We start from the raw sequence: 13,326 nt of genomic DNA, 5'->3' as shown, positions 1-13,326 counted from the left end.
CCATCATGGAGCGTCTGGGTATAGTGAGGCGTTCCAACAGCCCGTGGGCCTCGCCACTTCACATGGTGCCCAAGGCGGATGGGTTGTGGCAGCCTTGCGGCGATTTTCGCCGCCTGAACAACGTCACCGCCAATGACCGCTATCCCATCCCACACATACAGGACTTTTCCATACGCCTGGCAGGTACCACTATTTTCTCTAAGGTGGACCTGGTGCGCGGCTATCATCAGGTTCCCGTGCGCGCAGAGGACGTGCCCAAGACCGCAGTGATCTTCCCGTTTGGGCTTTTCGAATTCATGCGCATGCCTTTTGGCTTGAAGGGGGCAGCGCAAACCTTTCAGAGGCTGATGGACTCGGTGTTGCGTGACCTTGATTTCGTGTTTGTTTATCTCGACGACATATTAGTGGCCAGTCCGTCAGCTGACGAGCACCTGGCGCACCTGAAACAGGTTTTCCGTCGTCTGGACGAACACGGCCTGATAGTCAACCCGGCCAAGTGTCAGTTTGGACTGCCGGTGATTGACTTCTTGGGTCACTGCATTTCGCCGCAAGGCGCGGTCCCATTGCCTTCTAAGGTGCAAGCGGTGGCGGAATTTCCCCGCCCGGTCTCTGTTAAGGCATTGCAGGAATTCTTGGGAATGGTGAATTTCTATAACCGTTTCCTCCCTCGCGCTGCCCACCTCCTTCAGCCACTTTACGAAGCCCTGTGGCTTAAGAAGGCTAACGACCCTGTCGACTGGACTCCCGAACAGGTCCAGGCCTTTGACGGAGCTAAGTGCGCCCTGGCTAACGCTGCCCTCCTCGCCCATCCCACACCCACGGCGTCCATAGCTTTAACAACCGATGCGTCTGACATAGCCGTGGGGGCTGTGGTTGAACAGCGTGTGGCGAATGCGTGGCAGCCACTCGCATTTTTTAGCCGCAAACTGCGAGATAGCGAGCGCAAGTACAGCGTTTTTGACCGGGAGTTGCTGGCACTGCACCTTGCAACCCGGCATTTCCGCTTCCTGCTGGAGGGTCGCCCATTCACGGCTTATGTGGATCATAAGCCGCTGACTTTTGCCATGTCCAAGGTGACTGAGCCGTGGTCTGCTCGTCAACAGCGCCACCTAGCGGTGATCTCCGAGTTCACAACGGACATTCAGCATGTGGCCGGGAAGTCCAACCCTGTTGCTGATTGTCTGTCGCGTGTGCTTGTGTGTCCTGTGCACCTCGGTGTGGATTTCTCCGCTATGGCTGCCGACCAGCCCAGTGACCCGGACGTCCTTGCCCTTAGGTCAACGCGTACCGTTCTCAAGCTAGAGTACGCTGTGATGCAGGAAGGCAGTCCTGCCCTCCTCTGCGATGTCTCCACCGGCCGTCCCCGCCCCGTTGTTCCAGTGGCCTGGCGCCGTCGAGTTTTCGATTCGATTCACTCCCTCTCGCACCCTGGAGATCGGGCATCGGTGAAGTTGGTCGGTTCCAAGTTCGTCTGGCCTGGCCTCCGCAAGGACGTCAAGGGGTGGGCAGCTGCATGTGTAGCGTGCCAGCGCGCTAAGGTCCACCAGCACACTAAATCGCCCCTCGAACCGTTTCCGATCCCGGCCAGACGTTTCGACCACGTGCATGTGGACCTGGTGGGCCCTCTACCTTCTTCACAGGGTTTTACGCACCTGCTCACAATGGTAGATCGGACCACCAGGTGGCCAGAGGCTGTCCCTCTATCCTCCACAAAATCCTCGGATGTTGCACGCGCTTTTCTTTCCTCCTGGGTCGCCCGTTTCGGCACTCCGTCAGATATCACCTCAGACAGGGGCCCCCAGTTCGTGTCAGAGCTCTGGTCGGCACTTGCGCGATCCTTGGGTGTGCAGGTACACCGCACTACCGCGTATCACCCTCAGGCTAACGGGTTGTGTGAACGTTTTCACCGGTTGCTCAAGGCAGCGCTGTGCGCTGCGCTCTCGGATGGTAACTGGGTGGATCGTTTACCTTGGGTTATGCTCGGGTTGCGTTCGGCTCCTAAGGAGGACCTCGACGCGTCACCCGCTGAGCTGGTGCTCGGTCAGCCACTCCGCGTCCCTGGGAAATTTTTGCCTGGGAGTTCCGCTCCTCGACCCCGTCCGGCCGTTTAGCCTTTTTTATCCGACAGCACTCGGGTTCCAGGCCCCGTTCACCACTGTTTTCCGCGGTCGTTCATGCCTGCGGAGCTCATGTCGGCTCGTTTTGTTTTTGTACGGCATGATGCTCACCGCTCACCCCTCCAACCCCCATACGATGGTCCATTTCGGGTTCTTGAGACGGGTCCTAAGGGTTTTGTGCTAGATATGGGTGGGCGTAGGGAGCGTGTCACGCTTGATAGGCTTAAACCGGCGCACAGGGTGGCAGGCGAAGTTGTGTTTCCGGCCCAGGTTCCCCGTCGGGGTCGTCCTCCTTCCAGGACCCCGGCAGTGTCTTCACGGGTTCAGCGTTCTGCTTCTCAGCCGGCTTTGGACTGTGTTTCACCTACTGTTTCGGCTGAGAGACGGCGCAGCCGTTATGGCAGGCTGCTTAAGCCTCCAGTGAGACACTACGTTTCTTTCCAGGAGTCCCTTCTGGGTGTTCGGAAAGGGGGCCTGTGTGGCGGACACTAGGGGCTATGCCTCTCACCCAGCAGGACTGTGAGCTGGGGGCGTGGTTTACGTTCCCAGGCTCGCCGGTGCAGGGTTGTTCCTGCTGCAGTTGGTTTTTGGAGTTGAGGAATAAACATCAAACTCGCCTTGGTCTCATGGGTTTTTCCTCATTCCTGCCACAAGCTTAATTTATAGCTATTCTAGTTATCTGTTAACTCCCCCTCCTCTGTTTCTATTTATGGATGTCTCTCGTTTTTCTAAGACTCACTCTGTATTGACAGGTGAATTCACAAATGGATTGTGGCTGCTGGTGGCACCATGAATTACGCAATACTTGCAACCGCTATCTGCCCCGTCTCAAGGTCCGATTCACAAAAGATATTGCGCTAATGATATTACAGCAAACACGCCGATAAAGTTTTGCAGCCGAGTGCAATTTGTCCTTATTTTGCATCTGATTGCAATTATCCATGTGGCAAAGTATAAATGGTGGTTTTGTGCCAAGAACACAGTCGGCAGGTTCAATGTCATTCATCCTTGATGTCATCAAGTGTAGCAAGAATATTTAGACCTGGTGACTTGTACCTGCGAATGATTTTGGTCTCATCTATCCATTACCCGAACCACTTATCCTGCTCTCAGGGTCGCGGGGATGCTGGAGCCTATCCCAGCAGTCATTGGGCGGCAGGCGGGGAGACACCCTGGACAGGCCACCAGGCCATCATGATTTCGGTCTCAGTTAAATCAAAAAGTGATATTTTCCTGTGAATTATCAACTCATGAGCACGCCTGGCATGAGGATGCCTTTGCCTGACTACAATCACTGCTGCCATGTTCACTGGAAAGTCTGGGTATCAGTTAACACCAACTCTCTGAAGACGCTCGTAATTTTCACTCTGTGTGTGGCTATTAGCACTAGTGTTTGTGAATTGGGCTCTTTTGCATTGAGGCTCATTTGCATAGAAAGGGGCCAAATGTATGGGTATTACCTAATTTAAATAAGAGCAAACAGCTCTGGAGCACTGAGACACTATTTGCATGGCAGCACAGTTAGGGGTACATTTCACCCTTTGTGGGTGCTTTGAGAATTACATCGTTTCTTTTTGTCTTATTTGTGCAGGTTTAGCAGCCGCAAAAGCCGTACAATCCTTCTGTGAATTTGCCAGTGAGTGTTTAATCAGAGTGATTGTTATTTGGGGTGCTTTAACTGTGTGCTCTCCCTCATGCCTCTCGGTGCTCGGCAGACCAATTGTGCAATTTCAGTGACGATGTTGGTCACCTGATCCAGCGGCCCAATCGTGTCAAACATGATCACTCAGTCAGTCACTCTAATTAAGATCACTCAGTCAGTCACGTTAACGAGGTCGCTCAGTTAGTCAGTCAGGGACATTCGCTGGCCAGTCCAGCCAAACACACACTTATCAGAAAAATTAGCTCAATGTTGAAAAGCAAACAATGTGCAGAAATGTGGCATTTAGATTTTACGTCACCAGCTCAAACTCTCAACGTGATCAAGGTTAACAACGCCTTTCCCTCTGCCATTTTTGTCCTGTGGAAATGGCTGGAGCAGTGGTCATAGTACGGACGGCTAATCATGATTGCCCTCAACACGGCACACTATGAAAGAACGCTTATGTTTCACTCGGCTCCAAGCAAAGCAGCCAATTTTGGTAACCTGGTCGGAGTGAGATTTTGCACGCGTGCACTTTCATTTTTTCTCTCTGCCGTGGACTTAGTTAGACAGCTATATATAAGCTAGCTGGCTGTTTACAGAGCATTTATTCAACACGCAGATAAGCATCGCGGATAAATCAGAGGGTAATTTAAGATGCATCTTTATGGAAACACCCACATAAGGCCCGGTTTTCGAATACTCAGCTGTCTTCAAGAGTCAGAGTCGCTTGGTTTAAACATTATTATATCAGAGACTTTGAGACCACGACCAGAAGTTCGCCTGTTCAGCTATCGCAGTGTTTTGGCGTGCGATTTGCCTTAGTGTCACGATAGCGTGATAGTTGGCAAAACTGCAAGATCAAGTAAGAGCTGGAAACGAACACCTTAGGCCGGGATCAGACTACATGATATTTTTGTCTTTCACGATGTCGGATTATGCAGTCATAATGCCATAAATTCTTGCCGTGTCTTGGCCGGGAGACTGGCAACACTACAAGTGTGACCCCGACCAATCATCGTATGCTGCCTTTCACGATCTTGCCCTAGTTCATAGGTCGTCGGATCAGGAAATTGTCAATTATGGCTACAGAAGCGTTATGTGTGGTGCGGGTGGTCTTGTGTTCAGAAACGGAAGAGAGAAAAGTCGATTGTGGACGCTGTTGCGGCTAGCGCTAGTAGGAAACGCTAACTTAGCACAGCTTAACCAGCTACTCACCGGGTTACTGAAATGCCCCCGGTATTTCTCGTCAACATTTAGCCAATCTTTTTTTGTGTGTGACTCTGGTACTCCCTCGACGAAACGTCAAAAAGGCAGGGGTATTGTTGCCATTGTTCAACAAAACCTTTCCTCGGTTTCGTCGTTTCACCCGACCGCAGCATCGCTTTCTCTTTGCCATGTTTACATATGTGCGCCAGAGAGCACTCTGTCATCATTGGTCAACGTCAAGGAATACGTCACATGAGATGTCAAACTAGGCGGGAAAATACAAAAAGAATAAACTGCTGATCTTGCGATCCGCTCGTCATGTGGCTGGGAGGTTCGTATCACAGACTCGCCGTAACCGGTCACGGCCAGAGCGTCCACGGGGTAAGGCATTCATTAGGCCACCCTTACCCGAGGGATAGTGGGTGTAGATCGGTGTAGTGTTCGGGGACTCGTCGTTCTCCAGCGACCCCTCTGGCCCATCCGGGCACCTGCAGCCAAGCAACCGAAAGCATTCTCCCTACGTCTCCTTCGCGGCCTGAAGGTAATACAATCCATGCGAGGCTTCCGCGTGTAAAATACCGAGTTTGAAGGAAGCTGGTGTTACGACTATCCCCTTCCTGTGGAAACGTGAGCCAGGGGAGTTATTCGACAAGAGTTCATATGCCATTGGGTTAATCGGATGGAATAAAGGGGAAAAACTAGAAATACATTTATAATATTAAAAAAACCCCAAAAAGATCTGACATGCTAGACTTTTCGTCGGGGATGTCGTGGGGCGTCCCAGAAGTTACAGCTCCGTTCTTCAATTATGTCACACTACACGGGGTAAAGACGCCCGTTCGTCGTTCCCAACATTCATAATCGGACCCGACGCTGGAAATATGTTGGCGACGAAATAATCATGTCAAAATCGAGCTGAATTCTGGGCGCCCGGGTAGTACAGCGGTCTATTCCGTTGCCTACCAACACAGGGATCTTCGGTTCGAATCCCCGTGTTACCTCTGGCTTGGTCGGGCGTCTCTACAGACACAGTTGGCTGTGTCTGCGGCAGGGAAGCCGGATGTGGGTATGTGTCCTGGTCGCTGTACTAGCGCCCCCTCTGGTCGGACGGGGCGCCTGTTCAGGGGGAGGGGGAACTGGGGGGAATAGCGTTGTCCTTCCACGCGCTATGTCCCCCTGGTGAAACTCCTCACTGTCAGGTGAAAAGAAGCGGCTGGTAACGCCACATGTATGGGAAGAGGCATGTGGTAGTCTGCAGCCCTCCCCGGATCGGTAGAGGGGGTGGAGTAGCGACCGGGACGGTTCGAAAGAGTGGGGTAATTGGCCAGGTACATTTGGGGAGAAAGAAAAAAAATCGGAGTGAATTCTTGAAGTCTGCTCCCGGCATTAGTTAGACACACCACCTTATCTGAGACTCAAGATTATACATGTATAATAATAATAATAATAATAATAATTAATAATAATAAATTAAACTTATATAGCACTTGTCTAACACTCAAAGTCACTTTACAATAAATGGGGTGAAAAAATCCACTGATAAACAACACAGACATACAGGGGTGGATGGGAAGGGGGGCTACGAGAGGGAGAAGCGGCAGCCACACACGACGCCAGGAGTACTCTCCGACTTAGACAGATACAAAAGGGGAAGAAAAACAAACAGCATAAATGTTTAATATGTTTAATGTATAATAATATCAACAATAACAATAATGATATGTACCATGCTGTCACAAACTGAGATAAGAGGGACAAATTATTTTCTAAAGATAGAAGATGCATGGACTTCCCTACATGTCAGGTCAATTTTAGTTCTCAATTTTAGGACTCGTTTGCCGACATGATTGCCACTTGTTCAATCATATTATTATGGCAAACAGGGCCAGGACTGAGCAGTGGTAGAGAGAGAGGAGTGGCTGGTTGAGGTGGCATTTATATGATTAACCTCTCCCTATACACACTGTATGTGTGTTTCAATAAGCACAAACATATCTAGTCAAAATACACTGGGTCTAGAAAGGCTGAATGCTGGACTGGTGGGCTGAGCCCTGAGAGGACAGCCTTTTGTTAGAAGGGAACAGTGATATTGAACCGTGCATCTGACATTCGAGATTTGTTGTTAATTCTATTTGCCAATATATACACAGGGTTTGCCAGCATGCCTGTCTCAACAAGTCTGCCTGACATTAGCTCCAAGACTTGCCACAATGATAATCTTTGTTGTCAAGATTGTTTGTCAATACTTGCCTTGGCAACAGATATTTGCATGATTCAAGCCAATACATCGCTTCGGGGAATTCGAGAGAGAGAGACAGCGAGAGAGAGAGAGCGAGATTCTGTGAGCGATTTTCGGAAAAAAATTAGAAGCATGTTTTCTCATTGAGTGAGCCATCTCTGCAGTTCTCTACAGAGAGAAATAAAAGAGAGAAAGGGGGTTTGTACTTTCATCAATCTCATATCATGCAGTCCCAGCAGTCATCCAGGGAGAGAGGGATGCAGAGAGGGAGAGAGAGAGGGAGAGAGAAAGAAGGGTAACAGAGAAAAACATTGCACATCAGCGGAGTTACAATGGGATACCAGGCCTTGAATGAGGTGAATAAATTTAAAAAAAAATCTAAAACCCTCTCTCACAATTTCTCTGCTCAGTCCTTCACTACATCGTTATATACTTTCCTCTTTCCAATTGTGTCCCTCACTTGTCTTCTGTTCCCTCACAATTTTGTCCTCTCCTTCTTTCCTCTCGTTCTTTCTTCCTGGTTTTACCATCCCTGCCCTTCTCTCCATCTCCCCCCGTAATCCCCACTTTCATCTCTCTCCCTCTCTCCTTCCTCATCCTTCAGCCTTCTCTGATCCTTTCTCTCTGCCCTATTTACTGTCTTCTGACTTCCTCTCTCTACTCCCTCCTCGTCTCTTCTCTCTCTCTCTCTCTCTCTCCCTCTCTCTGCGGCATGGTTGTGCTGTATGGCACCCCATATATGCTATGAACCACTGACCAATAAGGCTTTACAAGACCCTACTGAGCATGAGGAGGCCTCTGATGTCTTGCTCTCAGTAGACTGTCAGCTCGTACACTAGATGGTATTGATAAGCCGAGAAGGGTCTAGGCTAGGCTGGGAAGCTATCGATCAATATTATTGAGCTGTGATCAATCAAAGCCGGGTCTACGCTGCAGACTGTCAAGCTGAAGTGGAGACTCTGTGTCTGAGTGGACGAGGAGCTGTGTGCCCCTTGATGGTCTCAATGTGTGTGTGTGTGTGTGTGTGTGTGTGTGTGTGTGTGTGTGTGTGTGTGTGTGTGTGTGTGTGTGTGTGTGTGTGTGTGTGTGACTCTGTGTGTGACTCTGTGTGTGGGAAAATAGCGAACTTGAGAGCCCTGACCGAGACCCTGCTCTCATTCCTCATGGTGACCCCCACACACAAACACACACACACACACACACACACACACACACACACACACACACACACACACACACACACACACACACACACACACACACACACACACACACACACACACACACCTTTGGATCTTAATACCAATCAACACCCTGTCTGCAAGAGCCTGACTGACCCCTCGGCCAGCCCATGCCATGACCCTAGACCTCCTCCTACACCCCATTCAACACCCTCGGTGTTGGGGCTTGACCCCACACCTCACACATCATGTCCTGGGGAAGAGAGAGAGAAAGAGAGCGAGAAAGGTATGTATGAGGTCAGAGGTCATTACCTTCGGTGGGTATAAAATTGAGAGGCCCTGGTTCCTCCGGGAATGCAGAACTGGTCATTCGGAGCAGCCAACACAGCAGGAAGAAGTAGGGTGGGGCTACTGTCGCCATGGCAACAAACCACCAACTCTGTGGATGAGAAAAAAATAGACAGGAAGGGAAAAAGAAAAAGGAGAGTAAGTTGTTGGTGGGATTTAGCCGTGCACACAGAGACACAGACGAATGTATTTAAAAAAAAAAAGAACAGTAAAAAACATATGTACATTAATAAACTCACTCAATTACTGATTGAATGACAGGCTGACTGTATTTCTAGAGCAGAGCGCTGTCTCTTTTTTTATTCCAACATCTCTCTCTCCCTCCTCTGGTCGTGATGAGAGGAGATATATAAAGCGCGACACAAAGAACAAGGGATTAAATCACCCCCTGAAGGAGAGGCATTCAGTCAGCTTTCAAACACAACCAGATCACTGTGGCACAACCCACATCAGACACCACACCGCCTATGAAGATCGGGACCTGGGATCGGTGGTGGTGGGGTGCTTAGAAGACAACAGGAATGCATCATGGAGAAAAATGAGGCAGGGGTGTGGGAGAAAAGAGAAGATCCGGTGTGTAGATGGATTGTAATGTAGTAGATATATATGGGGCATCTGGGTAGCGTAGCACTCTATTCCATTGCCTACCAACACGGGGATCGCCGGTTCGAATCCCCGTGTTACCTCCAGCTTGGTCGGGCGTCCCTACAGACACAAATGGCCATGTCTGTGGGGGGGGAGCCGGATGTGGGTATGTGTCCTAGTTGCTGCACTAGCGCCTCCTCTGGTCGGTTGGGGCGCCTGTTCAGAGGGTTGGGGGGATACTGGGGGGGAATAGCGTGACCTTCCCATGTGCTACCTCCCCCTGGCAAACCAGTCACTGTCAGGTGAAAAGAAGTGGCTGGTGACTCCACGTGTATTGGAGGAGGCATGTGGGAGTCTGCAGCCCTCCCTGGATTGGCAGAGGGGATGGAGCAGTGGCTGGGATGGCTTGGAAGAGGGGGTAATTTGTCCGGATACAATTGGGGAGAAAAATGGGGGCAAATTCCAATAAGAAAAGCAGTAGATATAGCAGGGGACGAGAGGATGGATGGGAGGGAGAGGGTCGCTAAGTCTACACATCCAGCATGTTACAGACTGACTGTGAAAGAGAGAGAGAGAGAGAGAGAGAGAGAGAGAGAGAGAGAGAGAGAGAGAGAGAGAGAGAGAGAGAGAGAGAGAGAGAGAGAGAGAGAGAGAGAGAGAAAGAAGAGTGGTTGTTTACTTAAATTAAATGTTTGCTGTCAACGCAGATCACCTCTCTGCCAGTGTGGCTAAACTATAGGCATTTTTCACCAGCCCATATCGAGGCTTACACGGGACTCGGATATGATTTGCAGGGAAATACAAACGATACTCAAATTAAGTTGCCCACCTCAGTCCATCTAGAACATTATAGCAGCTCTCGGGTTTGGAGGAGAAAACGCTTTGGGAAATTGCCTTTAGCCACGATCCCCAGAAGGCACCGGAGGACTGACTGGCTGCTACTTCAAACCGGTGTGCGAGTTGGCTGCCTGTATGCGGGGCAGATTTCCACATGGAGCCACCAAACACTTCAATCCTATTCGTTATTATCCGCACCTCTGTCTCAGATGCAATCAACTCGCTTCTCCTTCACTTACCATACTTGCCGGGATTGAAGTGTATTTTCAAAACCCCGTCCCGCCCTTTCCATTATGTTGTTACCTTGCGGCCATTTCCTCTACTAAGTAACTTGCTTTGAATATTTTTCAGAGAGGCCTCCAGTGTCTGCCAGCACAAACACAATGAATCACTTTGGCAGTTCTTTCAACACACAATTACAAATTCTCCCAATTTGAATACTCAAGGTTGTGTTTCTTTATGCAAAGGACCTACCATTTTACTATGGTTACAGATGTATGGTATGACGCAATGCAAATGCTGGCACTTTCCTACCCTTACGGTACCCAACTATGAGCATCTCTGATGTCTTCCTCACTTTCCTTGCCCCCCCCCCTCCCCTCTGGATGAGCAGATACAAACACCCATTGTGGAGTCCATCCCTGTAACGGAGCTGTGGACACAACCTTATCGGGACACATAATCTTTATGGGGCATTTCTCAAATTTCTCTCATTGACGTCAGATTTGGAGCGGGGTGACACCCAAACCACATGATTACAAGGGGGTGAATGAGAGAGAGTCACTGCAAAGGGACGCGAGGTCAGAGGGAGAGAGCAAGAGAGATGGAACGAGAGATGAGAGAAAAACAATGACAGACAGGGTGTGGGGGCAGAAAAGATAGAGAAGCTGAGAAGCGAAGGAGTCAGTAGATCCAATCTGAGATTGTATTGTTTCTGCTATTAATAATGTATGAATCAATGTCTGGCGGTACGCATTCGATTAGCATAATTAGCCACCAAGGGCTATAGGATTTCATAGGACAACCCCAATAAGTGGATACTAAAGCGTAGGGGCAGAATTTGCGTGTGTGCATGTGTGTGTGTGTGTGTGTGTATGCCTGAGTGGTTTCAAGCCAAAGTATCTCTGTAATTATGACAAATGGCTATAGTGAGGTCCAGTCAGAGAACAAGGGTCTCTGCATGGCACCAGCTGCACAGTGGCATAGTATTATCGCCGAACAAGGCGTATTGTATGTCACATATGCCATTCATCATTTGCAAGACATTGTTATCTTGAATGGTCAACCCATGGCTTCTATAGTATTTGGTTTCCAAACGGCTGTGGATAGCATTGAAGTTATATTGAAGCTGACGTGTGGTTCTAACTCCGTGGATGCTAAAAATGCTTGACTAATCTATAAGCATTTTTTTTCCTTATAAAGTTACTTTTTCTGTAGGCTTATTGCTTCCAGTCTCGCGGAAATCATTGTAGCAGATGAAAAATAGGAATTTTGAACACGGGCCAAGTAGCACTAGTTAGGTGCCATCACATTTTTATCGCCATTAACCCAGTTGCACAAACGGAAAATGAGTCACCATAAGCAATTGGGCAGGTAACGTTTCCAGCCTTGCAGATTTTACAGCATTCCCTTCAATATCCCATCCACAACTACAGTTATAATTTGCTCTGCCATTAACAAAGCGGCGCTGTATTCACTCCCATGCACCAAACTACTCGAGCAAGCTTCACATGGACCTGTTAATTTGTCCATTTCCACAGCTCTACATCAATTTAATTATAATTGTTTAAGCAGGTAATTTCCTAAACAAAGTCATTAGGACATCATTTAGCTGACAAAATGGGGACGGAGTTCGGGGAGGAAGGGAGCCTTGGCTCCCTGGACCCCATTGGTGCCTCTGAATGACCACTGCCGCAGCCAGGCCCTGATAACTTAGATAACAAATCACTGGAGCGATCAATGATGTCTGGTGTCTTTAGTAAAGCCCTAATGAAGACTGATACTGCTCTGAGACGTGGGTGAGGGAGGGGGTGGGGGGTGGTGACAACATAGTCTTGGTGGAGGCGAAAAAACCTTGATGGTTTGATGGTGAAGGAGATTTATTCTTGCAACATGGGATCACCGTCTACCTTTAGCAAGCAGAGTGACCCTGTACTTCAAGGGCCGCAATGCTTAGCATGCACCAGCTAATCATTAAAACCAAGATGAAAATACACTCTGAAATTTCAACTGCTTTTATCATCTCTCTCTCTCTCTCTAGTTTGCTCTCTCTCTCTCTCTCTCTCTCTCTCTCTCTCTCTCTCTCTCTCTCTCTACCTTTTCCCTTCATTATTTGTCGATGCACCAGTTGCTTTCTCTCCCCTCCCCTGCCCTGCCTTGCTCTATCGATCCCAGCCTTCAACCTTGCTGTGTGATGTGAACGTGGGAGAAGCGCCTCCGCTGCACAGCTGTGAGATACTTACTCAGAAAATTGGACTACTGGTTGAAAGGAAACCAAGATCAAGATCACGATTGTCCCAGATTATGAAATGGAGCAGCATTAATGGGGACACTATGGCAGTTGAGCTATGTGTGATTGAAATATTAAACAAACTGGTTGGGAGGTACGCAGAGGTATCAGTCACGATAAATCACCACGATACCCCAGCCGGCAATCTCCTTTGTCATAATCCTTATTCACATGGGCGACTAAAAAAAAAACTTAAAAAAACCCCTTAAAAACTAAGGTACAAGTATGGAGTACGTTTTGACAATTTCATTTTCCAGTTAAATCCCTTTCTCACTGTTTTGCTTCAAAATGTCTTTTTTCCAGTGACAAACATAATGTTCACTACAGCATCAATGTTTATGATTCAAATATTGGATTATGTACGAGAGAAGCTCCGTGTGGTTGTTCAGTAGTTAAGTTGTGTTGTAATTACAAAGATGTTTACACAGATCTCTTGAGCGATACATTTAACCCCCCCCTTTTCTCCCCAATTGTATTTGGCACATTTCCCTATTTTCCGACCCATCACGGTCGCTGCTCCACCCCCTCTGCCGATCTGGGGAGAGCTGCAGATTACCACGTGCCTCCTCCGATACCGGACTCGCCAGCCGCTTCCTTTCACCTGACAGTGAGGAGTTTCACCAGGGGGATGTAGTGCATGGGAGGATCACGCTATTCCC

The 13,326-nt window shown here is 48.9% G+C and overlaps 1 protein-coding gene across 1 annotated transcript in view; it reads right to left on the bottom strand.

Annotated features, from left to right (window-relative positions):
• Positions 1 to 13,326, bottom strand: part of sema6bb (sema domain, transmembrane domain (TM), and cytoplasmic domain, (semaphorin) 6Bb) — a 171,025-nt gene that overhangs the window by 84,873 nt on the left and 72,826 nt on the right. Inside the window, exon 2 of the mRNA XM_056276002.1 lies at positions 8,701 to 8,827. Within this exon, the coding sequence (XP_056131977.1) occupies positions 8,701 to 8,809 (109 nt within the window). The 5' untranslated portion in view covers positions 8,810 to 8,827. The remainder of the gene's footprint in view (positions 1 to 8,700; positions 8,828 to 13,326) is intronic.

This window comes from Lampris incognitus, chromosome 3 (assembly GCF_029633865.1).
Source record: "Lampris incognitus isolate fLamInc1 chromosome 3, fLamInc1.hap2, whole genome shotgun sequence".
NCBI lineage: Eukaryota > Metazoa > Chordata > Actinopteri > Lampriformes > Lampridae > Lampris > Lampris incognitus.
This window is presented reverse-complemented; position numbering and strand designations above follow the sequence as displayed.